Raw genomic sequence first — 24461 nt, forward strand, 5'->3', positions numbered from 1 at the left:
TAAAATCAATGCAGGTATTAACTAAATTTTTTTGTTGGACTCACGCAATTAATCATCAGGACTTTGAAGTCCTGACTTAATGGGATTTCAGTGGTTCACAGGCTGGCTCTAGTCACAGTCAGCACAAGCTGGGTACACCTGGGGATTACAGAACCACATGCAACATGGTGTACAGGGAGGGGCTGAGCAAGCAGTGATTGCCTTGCCAGATGCTGCAGGTGTGCAGCTGTGAACAGGCTGTGTTGCTGCTGTGGTGAGGGATAAATGCATGGGATTTCCAAGGGGAGCACATCCATAGCAGTGCTCAGCTGGCTGGGCCACACAAACTCTCAGATGGCTCTGTGCTCTAGTCAGTTTTGGACCCCAGACCTGGGAGCTCTGGCACCTTCATCGTGCCCTCCTCCACTGTCACTCAGACAGGACAGATGTATTTCTGTGCTGTGTGGTGGGTCACCCACAACCTGTGGTTTTGCTGCCTGCCTACTGGTCCCAAAGCTCTTCCTGCAGAGCACTGGGATGAGAAGCAGGTAAGATGAGAGTTGAGGGATTTATTCTGTAATGGTAACAACCAAGTCTGACACACCACATTGATACAGGACACTTTCCTTCTCTCCTTTCTCACCAGGAGCTTTGCATAGTGCTTCCCATCTTGTCTTCTCGTGGCCGGGGCAGAAACTGCCTTTCCTGCTCCTCCAGCCCCTCAGCAAGAGTGGACACACTTCTGAGTCACCATGGGCAAGATGGACAACACCTCTGTGGAGCTGAGCTCTCCCTCTGAGGTGAAGCAGGCAGCCCTGGAGGAGCCAGAGCCCATCAGCCCTGAGGTTGTGGGCACCAAGAAGAAGAAGAAGGAGATCCCAGACAGAGGTTCCTGGAAGGGGAAATTTGACTTCTTGCTGTCCTGTGTGGGCTATGCTATCGGTCTGGGCAACGTCTGGCGCTTCCCTTATCTCTGTGGCAAAAATGGAGGAGGTGAGAGAAATGCACAATGAGCAGCCCTTGTACCTGAGCAGGTTTTGGCTTGGTGTGGGTCTGGGCAAATGGGTGGTCCTCCAGCTGAGAGCTCTCCCACATGGTGGGAGTTATTAAGTTGTCCAGAGACAAGTTTCCATGATTTGTGGGCTTTAGTAGCAAGTGCAGGCTGGGAAGAAGCAGTCCAAAGAAATAAAACAAGCAGTTTGAGTTCTGTCATGCTTGTGAAGTTCAAATTTGCTACAAAAAACCCCCAAAACAGGCAGGTGGGACCTCATTTACTTACAGGAAGGGCTATGCACAAATAGGCACCCAGTGGGATTCTGGGGCACCTCCAGAGAAACCAGTTTGCATCTGTTAAAGGTTGGGTTCTCCTCAGTCTAGGGTATTCTCAAGGAAGTTCTCTCTGCTCAGCTACAGAATTTCTGCACGTCTTGGATCAACTCAGAAAACACACTTCTGTGCCTCAGCCCCCCTCTCAAATGGTGCTCTTTCTTCTGCCTTGTCAGGGAGGTGCTTTTGTGGAGGGGAGTACAGGCAGGTGTCAGTAGAGCAGAGGCTCTTTCTTCTCACTCCATGCTGAGCTCTCCCATTGCTTGTGCCTGTTACTAAAACAGCCTTCCTTCTCCCCTTTGAAGAGCTGCTCACTTCCTTTTACAGAAACCATTTTACAGACTTCCCACACAAGTCCAAACCCATTTTCCTCACCTTTAAGGCTGTATGTATAATTTTAGTTTTTGCCTGCCTAGTCTTCCCACGTTGCTCTTTGCTTCCCTCTTAGCTCTTCCTGGCCTGGAGTCCCCATGCCAAGTGCCACGCTCATTCATGTTGCTCTGAGGGTCTCTTCTCATGTTTCTTCTCCATGTCTTTTTAATTTTCCTTTTACCTTTGGCTCTCATAACTTCTTGTATCACCAGCCCATTTCTGCTGTTGCAGGCAGTGTAGGATGCTCTTCTCCTCCAACCCTGGAAAAGAGGAGAAGGGTCTTGTTCCCTGAAGCAATGTCCACTTAACTTCATGGCATTTAAGGGTATCTAGGCCCTTTCTGTGAATCATGTGGAGTGAGTCCTAGCAGGAGATCAGAAAGTTAGCAATTTGGACAAGAAGATTTCTAACTGATTATGCTGTTTTCATGGAATTGTAGAATCATAGGATGATCGGGGTTGGAAAGGACCTAAAAGATCAGCCAGTTCCAAACCCACTGCCAAGGGCAGGGACACCTTCCACTAGGTTGCTCAAAGCCACATCCAACCTGGCCATGTACACTTTCAGGCATGGGGCATCCACAGCTTCTTTGGGTTTTGTGGAGAGTGGAAACGTGCAGCTGAGCTGAGTGAGGTTTATGGGAACGTCCAGGCCTGCCCTGGGGAGCCTGTGCCACCAATTCCAGAGCCATGGTGCAGGTTTGTCATCTTTGTCTGGCCACGCTTTGGCTGCTATCTCTCCTCACAGAACATTTCTTCGTGCCTGGGTCCAGCACTGGTTGTTAGCCCTGTGGTTGCTGTGTCATCTCAAGTCTCACACCAGCTCTGTGCTGCCCATGACTGTCTCCTCACACATAAAGGTGGAGATGACAATGCCTGTAATGAGATGAGGGGTGTAGCGAAGCTAAAATCGATCCTACGCATGAAGTCAGCAGAGAACCTAGGACAGAGGGTGCTGGAGAGGTGCGGGGCGCTATTTTTAGCACTGGCAATGGCACACAGAGCGATCTCTGCCCCGGCAGCCGCGGGCACGCAGAGGGAGCAGCCGGCTGTGAGCAGACAGATGCAATGCGGGAATTGCTCCCTGCTCCCAGCACCCTGCCTCCCCTGCCGCTTCGTGCCGTTCGTGGCAGCCTGGGTGGCTCCTTCCCCTGGCCCTGCCGCTCCCGCAGCCGGCAGCACCAAGGAGCGAGCGGCGCTGGCTCAGCCGGGGCTGACGCACGGGAGCATCACCGGGACGCGGCTCCTTCGCAACCGGGCGGGCACCGCCTCGGCTCTGCCTCGACGGAGCGCAGCAGACTGTGGGTGGAACGCTAATTTTAGCGTCCCCGCATGTGCGCTGCTCAGAGCCCGGCCGTGTGGGCTGCTTCCATTACGCACAGGCAAATTGAACTGAATGGAAATATTGTCGTCTCACTTACCGCTGTCGCATTGCATCGGCTCACGGCTGGCTTGCTCGGCGCAGGGAGCCCGGGGCACGGCAGCACAGCGCTCGGCCCAGCCGCTGCGGGGAGCAGGCTTCACCCAAAGTGATGCCTGGGCTCCCTGCTGGCCCTGCACGCAGCTGGATGTGCCCAGCTGTGCCTCCAGCCTCTACAGTGATCTCTAACCTTATACAGTCCCTCTGATCTCAACAGAATTTGTACGAGACTCCAAATGCACTCTAAATGCAGCTCAGTACATGCTAAAAATTGCTTGTGAGATCCTAAGCTTGAACAACTCGAGAGAAAAACAGTCCTTTAAATAAGCATCCTCCACTCCTCATTTGCACACTGAGACTCAAAACAACACAGTGTAACAGCTTGTAATGCTCAATTTTTGATTCGTGGGCAGTGTTCCCTGTTTTAAGGATTAATTGTTGTTCTCTGCTGTGCAGCATTAGGAGCAGGCAGATCTAGGGCTGCACAGTGAGTGCCAGGGGCTATTGATCCTTCCTTGCCTCCAAGGGTCAGTGCTCTGAGCAGGACCAGCGTCATCACCTCTGACACCCATGGATCTGGAGACAAGCTGGGACTTTCACAAGGTCATGTGCAACCATATTTTGTACCGGCCTGCAAACTTGAGATACAAATTTCAGAACTGATTTCCCATCTGGCTGTACAGGACCTGGGGATATTATCCATGCCTACTTGGGGACCTGGCCCTCCAGAGTGGCAGTGGCATTGCCAACAGCCCTGAGCTCAAGGAGGTGGTCTGGTTTGTAGTTTTCCCACTATTCTTGAGTATCAAGCCAGGATAAAGACTTGTGTCCAAAAGTTCATTTGTTTGTTTTTTAGTTTTTTTTTCCTCCAACAGTCTAATTAGATCTTTCACCTACAAACCTTCCTGACCTACTGTAGATGAGAAGTGCAGAATCATCAGAGCTGCAGCCAAATTTCATTAATTGCTTGCACAGAGGCGAGGAGGAGACTTGCACTGCTGCTAAACTCAGCCTCCAAACTGCACAGCAGCAGGGTGGCAGCAGCCCTGGAGCAGACACAGGCTTCCCACAGGGCTCTCAGGGGCCTGAACCTTGCAGGCTGTGGTGTCTAGTGAGCACACAGGGGAGGCTGCTGAGCAGGCACAGTGATGCCCAGAGCTGTTCTCTCCTGTGCACCAGGCTGCTGGTGAAGCCAAGAGCCTGTGCTTCCACGCCAGCTTGTGATTCAGGTTCATGGTCACTGAGCTGCTGGCACAGAGAGTGTTTTCTCCCCACCACCCACTGCCAGCTCCTCTTGCATGCTGCCTCCCATGGACTCTCATGCCGAGTGCTGGCACCTGCCTCTCCCAGCTGGGTTCAGCTCCCTGCTTGGCAAGCAGATGTCCCCAGCTGGGTGTCCCCTGAGCCAGCATCCCTGGCTGTGCCTGGCTGCTTCCCTGCCCTCAGAGAGCAGCTGCTGGAGCCTGGCTCTGCTGGGTGCAAGCTGGGCCACAGCTCTCCAGAGTGGCTTTGCTTGCTGGCTCTGTGTTTGCTTTCCTACAATTATCTGGAGAGGAAGACTCAGACTGACAGCTCAGCCCTAAGGCTGGTGCAGGAATCAGTGCTGTCCTGAACACAGCCAGCCACTTCTAGGCAAACTGAGTGTCCTCCCTCCATCCCCAGTGAGCATCTTCTGCAAAAGTTTGTCCTCCTCAGAAATGATGGCCTATTCCATGAGAAAGATAAAACTGGGCTTTGTCCCACATCCCAGAAGCCAAGATGACCTGAACTTGTACAGCCTTCCAATCACAGAGCAAGGCTTTCGTATTCTAATTGCTCCTCTAAAACTGGGTGCCAGTAATATCCCTAGTGAATGAGTGTTCTACCTCCTTTCTAGTGATGAGATGATTTCCATAGGGCCATGGACAAGAATAATATTTTCACTAGGAATTTTAAGGGTAAAACCTAAAACACAGGTGGGGTGGTATATAGCACTGTTACAAGAGCCAATACAGTCTTGGTCACAGATTTTTTAAAAGACTGAAGCAGCTATAAACAAAGAAAGCATGGCCAGTGCCAGATATTCCTGTGCACTATTCCCTCAAGAAGAAGAAGAAGAATTGAAAGCTTCTGCAGGTAAGACAAAAAGCATCAACAAGTTATCAATGTCAGTGTCCAAGCTTTTGGGGTTGGTGTCAGATTGGGTTTAGCAGCTAACAAAGTGAGCCTGGCATTGCACAGCTAGTGATGCCAGTGTATTTGTACATGTGGTACATGCATACCCACAGTGATAAGGGAAAGGCAGCTGTGACCTCAGTGGGAGACTCACCAAACACATCAACTCCAGCTGCAAGCTGTCACCTCTGGGAGAGGCTGCTCCTCATCACATAGCTGTTGCAGAGCAAGAAACTGCAGCTGGAGGCATTTCCTTCTTGATCAAAGGGGGAACTGCCTGATAACATTGCTCCTTCTTTCAGGGGCCTTTCTCATTCCCTACTTCCTGACGCTGGTGTTTGCTGGGATTCCTCTCTTCCTGCTGGAAACTGCTCTGGGCCAGTATACCTCTATCGGTGGACTAGGAGTCTGGAGATTAGCACCCATGTTCAAAGGTACTGTGCTGTATGTTTGTGCCAGCAATGACATGTTACTACAGGCAGCATCCCATTAATGGTTTGAAGGCAAATCAGCAAATCCCTGGGGGCTGGGATAGGGTGCCAGGTGAGGGGGGGGTTCCTCTCTGTCTTTATCAAGCTGTCCTTGACCTCTGTTTCAGTCACTAACAGCACTGTGCTCTGTTCAAGCAGTTTTGTGTGATGACAAGGGACTGTGACTCTGGTTGCAGAAGACCCTTTGTTTTCCCAAGCCTCTCTATATGTGCCTACTTTAATTGCATGGGAATGCAACCTGTTGCCATGCTTGAAGTAACTGTTTTCTAGAAGCCAATGGTGATTTAGAAATGCCTTGGATGTGGGAAAATACGGTTCTGCCAGGGAAGTGACAAGATCCTGGTTTCATGGAGTTCTGTCCATGGAGTACCAGTAGCACACTGAAGTAACACTGTTTCCCCAGTAGAAATGGGTGGATGAGAGACATAAGGGAATGAGCCTCCCTTGCTGACCAGCTCACTGCACAGCTATAGCACACTCTATGTTGGTGAGCTGGTTCCCTTTTTTTGGTTTTCAAAAAAAAACCCTTGCTGTGGTGCCCATGAACTCCCTTGGGTACTGGAGATCTGGATTTGTGGAAACCCAGGGCACTGGGAATATTTCTCTGTCTGCTCTGGGGTGCCCTGACCCCCACGGGAGCACTGACTCTGACCCTCATTCATGGAGAAAGTTTCCCAGGCTTCAAGATAAACTAGAACCCACAAAAGTGTGAAATAGATTATAGAGAGTAGTGTAGGTGTATCACTTAGGTGAGAAATTTAGTTTTTGGGATTTTAGTGTGTTTTGGATGGAAGCAAGATGGAGGGCACAGGGTGTTGTCCTGAGCTTCTTCTTCGTGATTCTTCTTCCTTCTTCTTCATGGGTTCTGCCCATTTTTTAATTGGGCAGAAAAGTCCACATTGCAGCTCTTTGGGATGAGTTATTGGGTTAAAAAGGAAAATAATCTAGGTGTCAGTTTTTAATTGGATAGTTTAGTCTTAAAAGACCTTGGAACGAGGGACTGTTGGCCATTTTGTGCCTTGCTGCTGAACTCACAGCAGTGAGACTGTTTTACTGATAAGAAATAATAAACACCTGAGTCCCAACATGAATTAGTGTCTCAAGTGCCTTCAATCCAGACCCAGAGAAACCAACAACTGGCACTGCCACATGGATTGATGCTGCTCTCTGCCTTCATTTGCAGGTGTGGGACTGGCAGCCATGGTTCTGTCCTTCTGGCTGAACATCTACTACATTGTCATCATTGCCTGGGCTCTCTACTATCTCTTCAACTCCTTCACTTCGGTGAGTAACGGGCGTGTCTGCAGCGTGGCATTGGCTGTGCTCTGGGTCCTCACTCCCACCTGTGGGCAGTGGTTTGTTCATGACCCACAGTGGCCACTAGCTGCTTGCCATTTGTGCAAAGAGCCCTTGTCAGCATCGTGCTACACCCTTCCTGAAGAGGTTCATCAGCCCTGGAGGTGCTGATGGGTAGTGGTTTTGTGATGCTGATGGGTAGTGATGCTTGTCCTCTGGTGAGGATGGTCCTATCCCCTCTACAGGAACTGTTCCCCACTCACTTCAGTCTTTAAAGCTCAGCCTGTGTTTCTGTTTTATTTCTAGGGCTGCTCGAATCTGAGCTGCGCATTGCTAGAACTGCCTTTGTTACATCATGGTCTTATTTCTCAGGACTTGCTCCTTATCTTAATTAGTTCTTGTTCACTCCTCTCTTGATAAATGATCTCCAAGGAATTTTTTTTCTGCTGGGAAAATGATTCAGAAAGTATCTAGACATCTGCTTGTGACTGTCCCTTAGTGTGTGCTTTGGTGTTATAATTTATAGTGAGTTTCTCTTCCATAGCAGGGCCTTCTACCATACAAGGTTAGAATCACACCCCATATTAACTTCTTGGTAGCTGAATTATTTATTTCAACCCAGAAACTGGTAAGAGTTTCCTTAATGTAAGTCTCTGAGCAACCTGAAGCCTTAAAGAAATCAACCCCATGGTTCAAATGGGATCTTTTTAAATGTCATTTAGATATAACCATGAAGTGCTATTGTGGATGCTGCACAGCCAGTTTTCCTTTTTGTTCAGCAAAAGTTTCAAGTTTCTGTCAAGACTTTTGCTGAATCATTTTATTTGGCATTCCCAACTGAATTTCTACCACCAAAACCACCTATCACTGTAGGGTCCTGGATCTAGAACAGAATTATTGGCTGTGGGTGATTAGATGCACCCTCAGGGGTTCCCAAATAAACAGAGGTCTTCCCCAAAGTAACCCATCCTAACTCCACCCTGGGCAGGATGTTTCTCAGGATAAGGCTTTGGTACATCCAGGTGTTCTCAGGATAAGGCTTTGGTACAGACCCAGGTGGTGACAGTGCTTGTATGTGTGCATAGGCAGATCCAGATGTTTGGCTCAAGACCTTTTCTTTTACCAGAGATAATAATTGCAAATTCCCAAAAGGACCCAAGGTGCAAATGAAAAAGCCAGGCTGATATCTGTCCCCTGTGCCTTCTAAATTTGACTAAGAGTATTTTGAACTATAGTAAGAGCCCAGCCTGCCTTCTGCAGTTTCTGTCCTCTGAAATTCAGAGGAAATGGAGCAGCAACAAACTGTCCCCCAGCCTGCCCCTCCTTGTGAGAGCTGTGCAGCTTCTCTAACATGCAAACATTGAAGAGCTGCTGTGCAGCACTGCTCACGCCACTGCCTTTTCTTCAGTGCAGTTAGCAAGTCCTCATGAAATCACCACTGAGGGGGGTGCAGTGGTCTGGGTGGCCACTGGAATGTCACCTCCACCCCTGCAATAGTCACCATTCTGCCAGGATACCATGTTTGAAGGTATCTTCTGCTGGAGTGAACTGATTTAGATGGAGCAGTGAAGGCAGCACTTAAAGGCACTTAAAATACAGATAATTTTTTTGAAGAGTGTGGCATTTACATTCTCTGAAAAAAATTCCTTCGCCCAGGGTTTTTCTCCTGGGAAGCTGAAAGGCAGCGAGAGAGGCCTCAGAGAGAAGGAAACAATTCTTATCTCATTTGCTTCTCCTGTGTTGTGCTCATGTGGAATGTGTTTGGAGATCGTTTACCCACAGGTGATTGTTTCATTGGATTCTGGTGTGAGTTGTTTTGACTCATTGGCCAATCAGTGCCAAGCTGTACTGGGACTCTGGAAAGAGTCTCAAGTTTTCATTATTATTTTTTTAGCATTCAGTAAAGTATCTTTTCTGTATTCTTTAGTATAGTATAGTATTCTTTAATATAATATAGTATAATAAAGTAATAAATTAGCCTTCTGATAAGATGGAGTCAGATGCATCATTCTCTCCCCTCGTCAGTGGATCTGCTTTTACAACAAAGAGGTGTCTACGTTCCTGGAGGAATAGGGATAGATACAAACTTCTTCTTAAACTTTGTTGAGCTGTAGCCTCAGGTCTTATCTGCAGAAGGAAATCACCCAGAATGCAGCTGCTCTGCATTTGTCTACACACACTGTGCTTGGGAAAAGAGGTAGCTGCTCATATCTGAGCTGCTTCCTTGGGCTGGCTCAGCCATGGCACTGCATGGCCTGGGTGAGTTGTCCTGCACACTCACACGGTCCCTGGCACTGCTGCTTCACTGCCTGCAGTGCCAGAGCTGATTGCAGCAACTCTGTAGTGTTGTGCTGCTGTCTCACTGCTACCCACAGTGTAAACATCTCCCAGGAATCCCTTTGTTGCTGCTTATAATCAGGGCAGTGGACAGCATCAAACAGCTACTGTCCTGGACAATTTTCTCCTATGCTTGTGTTATAAAAGTCTGTTGGTGTAGACAACCCTTTGCCTCCATTCTCAGGGCCATGTTGCTTTTTAAGCATTGAAGTTGCTGTAAATGAAACATAAGAAACAAATCCCTGCTTATTCTTTCTGCAGTAAATTCCAACCACTTGTTGAGTGAAGCTAGCAAAAAGCTGTAATGGTTATAAACACAGTATCCCTTGATAGTATTTTAATTTGTAGGTATTCATTATCAACAGTTAATTGGAAGTGGCTTTCTATGTGGGAAATTGCTAACATTTTACTGGAGCTACAGTATTGCCCTAATCACATCGTGATATTTTTTCCCCAAAAATCCTTGTCACAATTTATCATATTTTTGAAAATTTTTCCATTATTTTGGCTACAAGGGCATGCCCATCCAGTGGAGCTGCCCATTATCTTTGCAAAAAAAAAAAAAAAATTAAGGGGCTTCAGTTTAGAAGAAGCCAGATTTCACTTGGGAGATATTCCATGAATGATGACCCTCCTGTCCTTGTTCTGGTGCAGGAGCTGCCATGGCAGAGCTGTGGGAACGCCTGGAACACCGAGCGCTGCTTCTCCAACTACTCCCTGAACGACACCACCAACCTCACCAGCGCCGTCACCGAGTTCTGGGAGTACGTCCCCAGCTGCCCACACCAGGTTTCTCCCCCTCCCTGTGGTCACTGTGCCTGCCCACCAGGGCTGTGGCTGTGCCTGTGGGCTCTGCTCCTTGGGCAGCTTTGGCAGAAGGGCATTACAGCCATGGTGGGCATGGGGTGCACTGTGCAGATGCACGTCAGATGGACCTGCAGGCAAACAGTCTGTCCACCTCTCTTCACCTCCCTTTGTCCCATCACAATGATCCTCACTTCTCTCTAGGGTGCTCACACTTGTCTGCACCTGGCCCTTCACCCTCCAGCCACCTCTGGGAGCTCCAAATTCCTCAGCCCTTGATTGTTAGACCTCCTCCTGACACAGTGTCTCCCACCCTTAGGAGGAACATGCACCAGATGTCCGGAGGCCTGGGGGAGCCTGGCACCGTCCGCTGGCCCCTGGCTGGCACGCTGGCCCTGGCCTGGCTGCTGGTCTACTTCTCCATCTGGAAGGGTGTGGAGTGGACAGGCAAGGTACAGTGTGAGGGCTGGGTCTTTTGGTGCTGCCTCTCATTGCTGCGCCGTCAAAATGTCCTCCAGACTCAATTTTATTTAAGTGTCTATAACTAAGGTTACAGTGCTTACAGGCAAAATCACAGTAGATGCTATTAAATTCCTGACATTTACCTTTCATGGCTGTGAAAATTGCTATGATGTTTATGGTAATTTTCATTCTAAGTGTAGAGAATAAGTCTTGCCAGTAGGGTCATGGGTCTGAGCATGCATTCTTTTTGGGAAGAGGCATTTTCAGAAATTACTTATATTTCCCACTTTGGGACAGCCCTTAGAGAGAGCAAAGCTTCTTGTGGCCTCCCAGTTCTGACAATCACAGTCTCTTAAATTGCCTCTGGTGGAAAAAATCTCACCATCTCCTTTGACAATTTCCCTGCTGCCCTTTTGATATTGGTGGGAGACGTTCAGATGAGAAGCCCGTTGTTTTTCCCTGTGCAGTGTTCCAGGCTAGCACAGCAGAAAGGTAATTGCTTTGTTTAGTGAAACAGCAGTGCTGAGATGCTGAGATGTGTTATTTAGAGCACAGCATGGTGCAGCCAGACACTATTATGAAAGGAATAATCTAGAGGAGAGATCAGAAAGAAGCACTTCAAGGGTAGGTCACCTAAGCTGTTAACTTCCCCAGTGGCTCTCAAACAGGCTTTAGCTACACAGCCACAGCAAAGCCCTGGTGATTACTGGTGTGAGCCCTGTGATGAGGGATGGCATATACCCATAAGATACTGAAACAGTGCTGAAAAGAAAGCAGTGGAATCAAGACAACTTGTTTTGCTTGATGCACTGGTCTAGAGAAACACCAGCTTTAGCTCTGCAAAATAAGGATGTGATGACTTAAGGGGATTACTTCTTTGGGCTAAAATTATCCCTGTGCAATTCCCTTGTCTTTGGGTATTTCATCCAGACTTCAGCATGCTACTTTTGTGATTAGTGTGTCCTTGTGTATCATTGGCAGGGAGAAACCTCAAACAGCCAGAAACGTTACTAGCATGGGAATGGGGGACAGAAAATGCAAGGAAATCCTGCTGAAAGTGGCTGTGCTTGGGAGCCTGTTGTCCTCACAGGAGAACATGCCAGACTCAATGACACCCTGGGCAGGAAAGGTCCTGGGCACTGGTGGGCTGATGTCTTCTCTCCCATGGGGTCTTTTTCAGGTGGTGTATTTCTCAGCCACCTACCCCTACTTCATGCTTTTCATCCTCTTGTTCCGGGGAGTCACACTGCCAGGAGCCAAGGAGGGGATCCTCTTCTACCTCACACCTGACTTCAGGAAGCTCTCTGACTCTGAGGTTTGTAGCCTAGTGAGGAAAGCTCTTATCTCCCAGCTGTCTCTGCATTAGGCTTCCCCAGGCACTTCCCATAAATATTGTAACTACTTAAAATAACTCCAGAATAACCCTGTACAAGTATTCATAACCCATGTCCCATAGGCTGAGACGAAACAGAGGAAAAGGTCCTTCATGGTGGAAATCTGTGCAGCAGCTCTGCTGTACTCAGGCACAGTGTTATCCACAGGGTATGGGGAGGCAGAAGTTATCCTGACAAAGGGACCTTCCCTCTGGGCTGGGAATGTCTCATTTCAGTGACTGTTCTGGTGGTCCCAGAGAAAGGATGATGTGGTGCTGGCATGGGGGCCTCAGAAGGAGCACAAACACAGCGGCACCCACAGCAGCAGTTTTTGTAAGTGCTTAAGTGATGAGTGGTGGCCAGTAATGTGTTCTTGGTCACTGGTAGCAGAGAGGAGACCCAGGAGGAGCAGGGATTCTTGCAAAAATGAAGTTTTCAGGATACACAGACTCGGCATTTTTCAGCAGCAATACTCTCATAGTTTCAAAGTCACCAGTCGTGTGCGAGTGGGAACAGCTGGACATTTGTCACTTTCCAGCGAGGGTCCCAAGGATCCCTCTTTCAGGACACTCTCTGTAACCATACTACCAACTGCATTGGCTCTAATGCAGGAAACAGGGTTCTCAAGACCAGAAGAGTTGTGTAAAATACTATGCAATTAAGAAACAAAGAGGCTGTCTCCTTTTCTTGAACTTTCTAAGCTTTAACACCTTAAGGCACTGGGACCAGCTTTGCAAGCTGTCCTCTGCAGTTGTTTGCACAAACAGATCCATGTTGGAAAATCAAAGACACACTAGTGGAAGAGAAATGGAGGGTGTGAGAGAAGGATGTGGGTCTCTGAGTGGAGCAGCATCCCTTGGGGGCACATGTGAGAAAGCAAACACACACACACACACACACACACACACAGACTCAGACAATGCAAGAATCCCTTCTGATCTGCACAGGACACTGTTCAGAAATGCATGACCCTTCATCCCATTGGAGGGGTATGTCTGGTGCTGGGCCAGGCTGCACTTTGATACACTTGACACATGGGAAGGATGCAGATTCCCTACCTTCCAGAACAGAAAGGGCCCTACAGAAAAGCCCTGGAGAGGGACTTTTGACAAGACCATGTAGTGACAGGACAAGAAGAATGGTTTTAAACTGAAAGAGAATAGCTTTAAATTAGATACTAGTAAGAAACTCTTGACTGGGCCCTACTGCCAGGGTTCCCTCAGGTCCTGGCCACTCCAGTGGGCTGGACATCCAAGCACTCAGCTCCGCAGTCTGCACCCATTCCCCCTGCTAGCCCTGCACTGTGCTGCTGCAGGACATGCACCTGCAGCACAGAGTCCCCTTCTGCTGCTCTCCTCCTCTGGCTCCTTCTCCACAGGTCTGGATGGATGCAGCCACTCAGATCTTCTTCTCCTACGGCCTGGGGCTGGGCTCCCTCATTGCTCTGGGCAGCTACAACACTTTCCACAACAACGTCTACAGGTCAGCGGGTTTTTCCACCCTCCTGTGTGGCTGGGACTCCTCATGGGTGAGGCAGGGGGTTGTGGTGAATCTGCCTGATCTCTGCTGTCCCCTTGCTGGCACCATGCAGCCTAGGGGACACACTGTGATGTCTTTAGAGGGGCTCCCTGCCTACAGGACACTCAGTATGTCACCTGTGCTACCTGTCCAAGGCACAGGACCAGCTATCCGCAGGGCTTGGTCTTTTGTTTACCCCACCCTCTGCTCTTGGTGGGACCTGCAGGTGGGATTTTTTCTCTCTTTCTCTCTTCCAGAGACTCCATTATTGTCTGTTGTATAAACTCCACCACAAGTGTATTTGCTGGATTTGTTATTTTCTCTATCATCGGCTTCATGTCACACATCACAAAGAAGTCGGTGTCAGAGCTGGCCTCCTCGGGTAAGCAGAAACCCAGGCTCAAATGCAACAGCCACCTGTGACAACCATTTGTGTGGGGTGCTCTTGTTCTGTCCTGACTACGTGTGCTGAAGTTTTATTTTGCTGTAGTGAAATATTTAGGCCATGTGCTGTCTGAAACTTTCTTATGGAGAATAGGTACTACCTATGTTTTCAGTAGATGTGATCAAAATTTGGAGTCCCTTTTTCATGCAAAATCTTGAGACTGAGATCTCAGAATAATTTTTTAACCAAGATAGGACTGTGTCTTTCTGCATGAAGACATATTTTGAAATTGCTGTCTTTCCAGAGAAAGCTTTTATCTCAAGAAACAGCATTTTGTGGTGGGGAAAAAAGAAAAAAGCACCAGGAAAGTTATAACCAGCTCTGAATATCAGTTTATTTTTCTAGCACAGTGCTCCAGCTCCATTTGGTTGCAATAATTTGATTACTTGATTACTTGCTTGCAGGACTTGTTTCTCCAATCCTGTCTCCCCATCTTGCCCCCATGCCTCCCACCGAGCTGGTGTGTCACAGGCACAAAGGCACAGGTGTTCCTAGCTCCTGTATGAAAACCCCTGAGTTCTTGGCTGTAATTTTTGTCTGTCTATTTAACTGTGGCACTTATCTCAGACTTGCCATCAAATGCTTTGTGAACATGGGCTCATCCCCCTTTTCCTTACTGCAGGCCCTGGACTGGCTTTCCTGGCCTACCCACAGGTTGTCACACAGTTGCCCTTGTCCCCACTCTGGTCAATCCTCTTCTTCTCCATGCTGATGATGCTGGGTCTGGACAGTCAGGTGAGACAACTCAGGGACAAAGTGGAGGAAGATGCAAAGATGTCTTCAGGTACAATTGTGGTGTCCCCTTCTGCACTTGGGACAGTGCAGAGCAGACTGGGTTTTTACTCTCTCGTGGTGTGAGGGCTGTGCTTTCCTGCAGCATTTTGGCATTGCTGTTGATGCCAGCAACAATGCAACCCTGAGCAGAGCTGCAGCTCCCTGGCCTGGTCTGTAGGTTAGCAGGGATAGATCGTGGCAGAAGGATCTATGCCTTGGAAAAGGCTGTGCCTGGGTACCCTGACTGCTTTGCCATCTTATCTGGTGGCAAAGTTTTACAAGATACTTGAGGGGGAAGAAGTAAGATGTAGCAAAAGGTCTCTACTCTGCCCCCTCAGAGCCCTCACAAAACAAACAAAAAACATTATCTCTGCATTTTTACAAGTGGTGACAGTTTTTTTCTGATAATTCAGCATCAAAGTAGCTACTCAGTGAAGCAGTGCATTGCAGCATGCCTTCCTTTGGAGTGTATAAAAATCAAAGGTTCCTGCAAAAACTTGCACTTGTCTGTCGTATCCACCCTTGTGCCCCTGTGCTCTTCTCTTGCAGCACAAACCACCAGTACAAAATGGATGCTCTCTTGGATTACAGGCAGTGTTCATAAAGCCAAGCCTACTTCACAATCAGACTCAAAGCTATTCCTGAAATGTCACACCTGGTTTCCAGGAAAATCTAATCAACAAACCTGGTTTTCAATCATGTCACACTCTCATATGCATTTTATAAAGCTCATGAATGCATTACCACAGACATTATATAGGAAAAAAAATTAAAATAATACCTGAATGTTCTGAAAGAAACTACATTTACAGAAAAAAAAATAGCTGCATGGAATATTCACTCAGTGCTGGTAAATCGAGACATGACAATAAGCCCTCTAAGCACTCTGTGTGGAATTTATTTGCTGCATTTGCTTCTGAAATACCCCTTGAAATTCTCCATGTCCCTCCTGACAGCCAGTTTCAGAGGGCAGACAGTCTGTTGGGAGGCTATCATTGCCTGGAGGGAGAGGCTGGGGTGGGGGGAATGAAGCATCAAAAGGAAAACAAGCTTTTAAACAGCACAGCTAAATACAGGCGAAGAAGCTTTCTGTCTGCATGCTGGAGCTCTGCCTCATTCAAACACACCAGCAACAGCATGGCAGCTTCTGCATATAAACCAGTCAGCACAGGCTGCTACACTGGCTGCAATTCCACATGCATTTTGGAGCATTTAGTTTAAAAACAAAGGATTTTCTGTGTGCTGATTGCATATCCTTTGTGGCATTTGCAGATGGGGAGCGAGCATTGTGTCCTGCAGGTGCAGCACAGCTCCAGCTGCTCTTCCTGCCAGGGTGCTCCTGTGGGATGAGTGACCTGTACTGACAGACACCTCCCTCCTGTGCCTTGGTGTTCCCTCTGCTCTGATCCAACCGGGCTTCAGCTCTCTCCCATCCAGAACCTCTTTCATAATATCCCGGTGCTTCCTTTTAACCTACCAGTTTCCAGGTCAGGCATTTATTGCTCAGGGGAGCTGGCAAGCCTTGTGACTGCCAGCCTGTGTCTGTCCCATGTGAGGCTGCCTGGCACAGGTTGGTCATGAGGATTTCCAGCTGCCAGCAGTGAGGCCACTCTTGTGGCTCCCAAGCCCAGATTACTGGACCCAGCAGGTTGTGTAATGATTAGGCCCCTAAAGAGGAAAAGAAGCAATAGAGAGAAGTTAATGGAAATAAAATGCTTGGGAAAGAAATAATATCATGGGGTGAGGCATGAAGAAGAGAAGAATGTGTGCTAAAAATTGTGGCTGGAGAGGGTTGGTGGGAAAAGGAGAATTTTTCGGAAAGCAGATTGCAGTGGCAAGAACAGGAGGCACCAGTGCTCAGCTCCTTGCCACTCTGAAAGCAGCATGCTTTCATTCAGGTGTCTGCATGTGCAAGCAGCCAAGGTTTGGTCTGTAAGCTGGGAAGAGTGAGCCCCATGCCAAGCACCTGCAGTCCCTGGGGCTGGAAAGGTAAACCTCCTCCAGGCTGCATCCCCTATGAAGTCTGAGGCTGTCTTGAGGCAATTTTCAGTAAATGGTATGAAGGTCATTGTCTGTTCCATGACTAGAAAAAGCAATGTACAACCATTTATTTCTCCACCTTATCCATTACACAGGAGCTTAATTTTGATAGGAGACAAAGAGAATTCAACTGATTTGCTGAGCCCTGTTCCTCACCACCCATCTCCCTGTCTTTCTTTCTGTGCATTCCCTGATTTTGATCATTCTTCCTGCACCAAAGGGCTGTCAGCTTTACTCCATCCAATTATTCAAGGCATCATTTTCTTTGCTTCTTTTCTGCTGGACACCACCCTCTGCCCATGACCAGGGCTGCTCCCCTCCAAATGCATTTGCCTTTTTGGTCTCAGATCCCCTGGCCCTGCCATGACTCTGGCAGTGCCTGGCCATGCATCCATGTGGAAGGAATAGCTTTCAGCAGTGTTTTTTTTAGTCATGCTATCTTTTCACACTGTGGTGCTAGCTCAGTCCTGACTCTTCCAGACAAGAAGCCAGGTGGGATGGGGTGAAGCACTCACTGTCAATGGCTATAAAGGCAGCTTAAGCCATGCATGAACGGCAAAAGATTCTTTAATGGCACTTGTGCCAACATAAAAAGCTTAGCTCATTCAAAATTCAAGCGGAAGCAGTTGAGCTTCGATGCTCTGGGAATACTGGCTTTCCATGTGGATATAAAGCCCTGGGCATGCACATCTCCCTTTGCCTTGCTCTGCCCATGTGGAAGGCAGCCCCAGCAGTGTGCAAGCTCTTCCACCATGCCTGCCCAGCTATAGCCTGTGGTATTCACATGCCCTCTGAACAGAGAGAAGCTGTGAGAGAGGCAGAGAAGAAGGGAAAACAATTCTTGTCTCTGCTTACTACTCCTCTTGTTTTACAGATGTAGAATGTGTTAGGAAATTATTTACCTAAAAAAATTTAGCAATTAAATTCTACTAGAAATTATTTTGTTTCCTTAGCCAATCACTCAAAACTGTGTCCTGACTGTCAAGAGACAGTCACAAGTTGTTAGTTAGTAGTAAGTATTTCTTTAGTATTTTTTGTAGTACAGATATAGTATATTATAATATCTCTCTTTAATACAGTTATAATGTAATATAGTATAGTTTTAATAAAACCAATATTCAACATTCCAAAACCATCAAATCAAATACCAATCATTTCCCTGCGCTGGGGTCCCTAATTTTACTATCATAGGCTCAGGCAGTCCATTTTTCTTCCACACATCTTCCCAACCCTCTGCTGCTCTTTTTGATCTGTATACTTCCACCTCCACTCTAGGGGATTTTTTTCTTCCCAGGGATGGGGAAGTCCCTGACATTGAGAAGTGATGAAAGCACTTTAATTTTCATTGCACTGGCTTGTACATTTGCTCAGCATGACCAGGGAAGCCAGTTTGCTGCCCTCATAAATTCCCAGGGTTATTGCTAGAGGCAAGATGTGCTCTCTGAGAGAGCGTATGTTACCTGTAGTTTCTGGGAGCAAGATATAAAAGTACATCTCACAATTTATCAAGAGATGGGAGAGAAGAATGCACTTCACAAGGGCAGTCAAACTGCCCTTGTGCCAGAAGGCAGAAGTAGAAGGAAAACTGGAAGGCAACACTCATGGGGATTTCGTTTTGTGTTATGGTGCAGACAACATTATTACACTGTGGCTGGTGCAGCTCTGCATAAACCATCCTAGGATTTCCACCTCTGGAAAGATGATGTGCTGTGAAGATGGGCTTTTGGTGTGCTACATGCATTTAATGCTGTGTGCTTGAAAAAATGAAATGCAGTCAAGGACTGGGTAATCAGAGATGTTGTTATTTACATGCACATGAGACTGGATAATACAAGTCCTTATTGAGCATTTTAGATCGTTGAACAGCACAAGGAGTGTTGCCACAGGCTGACAAGAGCAAGAAGGGGAGAGCAATAAAGGTCCTGCATGTGTCCCAGCAGCAGCCAGACCCACAGCTGTGGCACAGGGCCTGGCAATGTGGGGAACAGGGAAGTGATAGGGAGACCCTAGAGAGTTTGTGGGAAGAAAGAGGAGGCTTTGCATGAGAAGCAAAAGGCAGAGATTTATCTGAGCTATTTTTAAGTACTTAACTTAATATTTATAGTTGGTGCTCCTAGCTCAATCTGTATTCAGTGGGGAGAGAGATGAATTTTCAGAAGATGGTTCAGACCAGCTTTGTGCAGAGATGACTCTTTTCCAGAGTCTGCAGAGTCCATAAGGTTCTCAACATTGAGGTTAAATGTGTGCAGGTTAAGTTACTTATATAAGTATCCTCAGTGTGTGCCTTTTCCCATAGTTCTGCACTGTGGAAGGGTTCATTACAGCCCTGATGGATGAGTATCCTCAAGTCCTAAGAGCCAGGAAGAAGATCTTCATCGCAGTAGTCTGCTTCATCTCTTATCTCATTGGATTCTCCAACATCACCCAGGTACAGATTGTACAGGCCGTGCTTTTACCTCCATTCCTGACTCCTTTCTGGCCACTTGGCATATCACAGCACCAGCAAAGCTTTGGGACAAGTGACAGCATTTCCCCTAATCTTGGTGATGTGGTTTGCTCATCACTGCTACATCTCAAGTGACTTAGGATGCCTCCATAATTTTTACCATCATCCTATTGTCAGTCTTGGCCTATTGTTCTGCTATTTGCAATAAGGACTCAAGCCAACAGACCCCAAATTTAGGGAATGCTTACTTCAAAGAGTTAAGATAACACAAAGAAAACCTGTGTATTGGGGGCTTGAACCTCTGGAGCTGAAGCTGAGGTTCTCATGAGGGGTGGTGAGGGCTGAGTGGTCTGCAGACCATTTGTGGAGCAGTGTGGGCTCATGAGGAGGCGAGGCAAAACTCTGGGGATGGGCAGAGCAGACTAAATTGACTCCTTCTAAAGCAGAGAAATAGAAGAGATCCTAGTAATTACTTTTGTCCTCACCCTGGGCTATGCCTGAGCAGGCTGGCTAATTGTCTGCAAGGGCACATCAGTTTTGCTGCTGGGAACAAGACTCCAGTGGAAACATAACAACAGTGGCTCTGCTGTCCAAGGAAATAGACATTAAACCAACAGACATGGACAGTAGCAATCCAAGCTGCTGGCTAATATTGTTGATCATAGTCTATAACTGAACTCCTTGACCCTGTTTTTGTCTTTTCAGGGTGGCATTTATGTCTTCAAGCTGTTTGATTACTACTCAGCCAGTGGCATGTGTCTTCTTTTTCTTGTCTTCTTTGAGACCATCTCAATTTCTTGGTGTTATGGTAAGCACAAAACACCTTGTTCCTTTGTTTTCTCTGTGGGCATGGTGACTTACTGAAAAAGCCAAAACCAGTGAACACAATGACAATTTTGCAGCCAAACACAGCTTAGATTGATAACTTCAGAAAATCAGGAGTGGAAGGGTGTCATCTCACTTCTCCAGACCCTCACAAAACCTCAGCACAGACTGGCAGATGCCCAGGGTCCCTCCCTCTGGGCCCTCAAGAGGACCCCAGGAACATGGAAACTGTTAGCATGAGTTTGTGTCCCACTACTCCATCCCTTCCAGCTAATTATTCTTCTCATGCCACCCTGTCACCCCCTTGCTGTGCCTGGCCTTGCTCTGCCATGAAAAGAGATGAATGCCATGGTGCAGGGATGTTTTGTTTTTTTTTTTCACTACTCATTTCTTCTTGTAGGTGTGAACAGGTTTTACAGGAACATTGAAGAAATGATCGGCTACAAGCCTTGCATCTGGTGGAAGATCTGCTGGGCCTTCTTCACACCTCTTGTCTGCCTGGTAAGACCTGGGGAATCCTCTGTGCAGGATTGGGTCTAGAAAGGCCTCTAGATGGGCTGTAGGGAAACATTCTGTTCTGAACCCAGTGCAGGTCTGGTGCAAGGGGGTCCCAGGCAGACTGGAGATGGGTAAAGGGATAGAGGACCCTCTTTCACTCTGCCTGCTGGAAATCACCCATAAAAATTTCCAGATTATTGCTTTTAATCTAAATGAGGCCATCGGTTCTTCATTCTTTTTTCTTTTTTCTTTTTTTTTTTTTCTGAGATGCCAGAAGATAAGCAAAATAATGTCATGTTTTAAAAAGCTATTATCAGCTCTGGCTTTCAGCTACTCCAGCTTCAGCCTCTGGCAGGCTTATGAGAATGAAAGTTATCACCAAATTCAGGATAACTGACTGCAGAGCAGTTTGGCCTTTGCAGGTTCCTGCCTTCCCAGCAGAAGCAGTGCAGGGAGTGGTGTGATATGAAGACTGGGACCAGCTTGAGGATGCTGTTTACTTGCATAGGAGCTGCTGTGGAGGCACTGCTTGTCTGAGTAGTCTAGGGAAGAAGGAAATATGGGGTATTCCAATTCCAGCTTTTTGGAAAGCTTAGGTTATCTTATCCAGCTTAGGGTAAGAAGAAATTATACGAAATTACCAGTTGGTGGGCTGAAAGAATCAAGACAAGTGGAAAGAGCTGTTGGGTTATTGTAAGGCTGTTGGGAGCTAAGAAGGTAATGAAGGAAAGAATGGTGGAACCCCGATTTTTCACTTTCCCCTGCAATGGCTGGTGTTCTTTTCTAGGGTGTGTTCTTCTTTAGTGTGGTGGAAATGACCCCTCTGACTCTGGGCAAGTACGTCTATCCTGTGTGGGGCCAAGGCATCGGGTGGCTCATGGCCCTGTCCTCCATGTTTCTGATTCCAGGGTACATGCTCTACTCCTTCTTCACCTCAACAGGGACTCTCCGGCAGGTAGGAACAGCTTCACCACCCTCTGCCCAGGGTAAGCTCCTCCCTGAACTGAACCTGGCCCAAGCAGAGCTTGGTCCTGCTCTGACAGAGTTATCAGAGTGCACCAGCTTGGTGCTCAGGAGCTCTGTGCACCATCTCCCCAGGAGAGAGGGAGGGTTCAGATCACCCCAATGCACTGGACATCTTTTGAATATCTCTTTGGCATGGGGTACTGGAGCCATGGAAGAGTTTGGGAAGAAATCCTTGAGGTTTCTTGACCCAGAGAAATCCCAGCTCCTGAGGATTCCTGGCTATGAGCAAGTTTACTTGGCACTCCTCAGCTGGGAGATCAGCACCTCCAAGCCTGAATCCTGAACTGTCTCAGGCATTCTTCTAGCAGCAGAAACAAGCACAGGGGTGGTTTGTCATGTGCCTTTCAGAGAACACTGAGTGACTGAGGTGTTAGGAAGCAAGACCGACCCACAATACCCACCACATTAGTCTTGTTTATAACATTTTCTTTAGTAATTTGAGCAGAATTTTTTGAAGCAGTGAATCATGAGTCTCTATGTCATACCCAGTAGTTACTGTTAAGATTTTATGTACAATGTTGACATTCAGTCTTGAGAGCACTGGCTCAGTGCTTACAGTTGTAAGAAGCCACCCCAGGAGTGTTGATTTATGGCTTTCCCAGCCCAGCTGGAACAGCGACCAGAAGCCATCTAAATCACATGAGTTTATTTTAGGGATGCTGTATTTTTAACAAACTTTGCCTCAAAGAAGTTGTGGCTGGAATTACTGGGCTAAGGTCAGCTTCAGGTTCTCTACCTTTGAGGTGAAGTTGCAGGTGGATTTGAGTTTTGTTCCTCCCAGCATTCCATTTGGATGGGCTCTGATGTGGGTGAACTGGGTGGGTTTGGGATCTCAGATCTGCTTTCAATTTCTGGTTTCTCATCTGAAGCTGGGTTTAAGTACTTGTCCTTCCTGCAGGACTCAAGCCAGGGCATTATGTCAAGCCACTTAGTTGATTTTGGGTTGAAGGCCAACTGAATTCCAATTGTAGGCCCTTTCTCAGACATTTACAGGGCTCCTTATTCACTCATCATGAAAGTTGGAGAAGGAGGAAAGGGAAGCCTGAAAGTACAGGTATGGGTTCAACCCTTTGCCTAGTCCCAATCCCGTTTCACTGGAGATGGAGAAAGCACCCTGCAGCATCTGGGGGAGCCCAAACTGATCTGGGACCTCTCAGGAGCAGCTCGACTCCTCCTGACCAAAGGCTTGTGCCAATTATATCCACAGTCCTTCCAAAGTGCTGTGCATTCCCTGTGCTGCCCCAGGGGCTTGGAGGGAAGCTCATGAGTTTGTTTCCACCCCTCCCCTCAGCATCTTGTGCAAACCATCAGCAGCAGTAAGCAGCATGAGTGGCTGATGTGCACCCTCCCCGTGTGACTCTTCGCAAACATCACGAGACCCAGACCCCCTCTCAATCATTCATAGACCTATGAGTGAGCAGCAGATGGCAGCAGGAGGAAAGTAGGCTAATCTGTGTGTGCATGTGTTGGTATCAGAGAGACAGAGAGAATTTTTGGCCTCTTATATACACAGATCCTGGATTAATTTGTAATAGAGCTGGAGGGAAATTAGATGCCAATCCTGAATAAAGTGGTTTTGACAGACAGGAAAGATTACAAGTAATTTTGATCCTACTGAGCCTGAATGTTAGAGGGGAAAAAATACAATGAATGGCAGAAGCAGTTCAGTGAATGTTTCAGGGAATTCACCCAGAAGCAGGCACTTCAGTGGTATTGGAGGGTAGGAGTTTGTTCCCCTTTACTGGAAAGAGGTTCTACTTCTCTTAGTGATGTCTGTTCAGGTCAGGCTTAATCCCCCTCTGTATTCTCTTCTGCAGTGCACAGCACCAGTCCCTCCCTGACTGGTAAAAGCGATTCATTCTTTTTCATCACTCCTGATGCTCAATCCACATGCCTCCAGTAATGATTGGCCCCTCCATATTTTCATGGGTTTTTCCTTCACTTTACTTGACTCTGCAATTTCCATTTGGTCAGCTCAGGGTGGCAGGAATTGCTGCTGTGCAAAGGTTTGTGCAGGTGGATGTTCTGATCAGCATCAAAGGCACAGACTCTAACCTTGCTAACCTGCTATAGTTACTTAGTAATGCTCTGTAATCAACCCTAATTGAAAAATAGGTCTGCTCTGAAGCCTGTGGCATTGCAGCTCTCTCTTCTTCCTCCTTGCAGCTGGTCTTGCCTGGTAACAGTTTGCCTCTTATCAGGATGCTCCCCATGTTTCAGATGAAAGGAGGAGCTGCTGTGCTCTGTGCAGCATCAGAGCAAAGGTGACTCTCAGAGGCTTTTGGGCTACTACCAAATGCTGCTGGAGGAGTCGCTGCATGCACCATCCCCTTGCCCTGCAATCAGGGTCACCTCTGAGCCATGTGGCGAGGATCCCAACCCTCACTGCTGCCATGCATGCCCTGGCTGTCCCAGCCCTGGCTGACACACTCTCTCCTTTTATTCCTGGGCAGCGTTTGCAGCAGATGACCCAGCCCAGGCCAGAGGGACACGCTCACAACAACGGCCTCCAGCCCAAGACGTCCTTGAACGGGAAGATCTCGGACGCCGCCGTGTAGGAGGAAAGCCCCAACTCCTCGCTCTGCCCTGTAGTTGCTCAAAGCTCCACATTGTCCCTCGAGCTCCTCTGGCACAGCTGGCTGTCCCTGGCTCTGCAGTGGCTTTCCTTTGTCCTGGTGGACCTGGTGGAGGAACCTGCCTGTGGGTCTTCCTCCTGGCATGGCTGATCAAGGCCCTGAACAAGCTGCTGCCAGGGCATTGTGTGGTGGCCACCTTCATCCTGCAACATCCTGGTCCAGGCCCTCAGGGAGGAGCAGCTGGTACCCACATCTTCCTCCTCCAGAGGAGAGGTGGTGTCTCTAGAGAGCTTAGACTGA

General features: G+C 47.8%; 1 protein-coding gene across 1 annotated transcript; it reads left to right on the plus strand.

Annotated features, from left to right (window-relative positions):
* Nucleotides 1–635: 635 nt before the first annotated feature.
* LOC136556383 (sodium- and chloride-dependent GABA transporter 1-like) lies at nt 636–24143 on the plus strand. Its single transcript, XM_066549560.1, has 14 exons — nt 636–972; nt 5553–5684; nt 6925–7025; nt 10029–10138; nt 10498–10630; nt 11821–11955; nt 13392–13495; nt 13789–13913; nt 14599–14711; nt 19087–19218; nt 19942–20044; nt 20462–20562; nt 21347–21514; nt 24039–24143. The coding sequence occupies exons 1-14, from the start codon at nt 732–734 to the stop codon at nt 24141–24143; spliced, it is 1803 nt and encodes a 600-aa protein (XP_066405657.1). The 5' UTR covers nt 636–731.
* Nucleotides 24144–24461: the final 318 nt, after the last annotated feature.

Source organism: Molothrus aeneus, chromosome 5, assembly GCF_037042795.1.
Source record: "Molothrus aeneus isolate 106 chromosome 5, BPBGC_Maene_1.0, whole genome shotgun sequence".
In the NCBI taxonomy this organism is placed as follows: Eukaryota; Metazoa; Chordata; class Aves; order Passeriformes; family Icteridae; genus Molothrus; species Molothrus aeneus.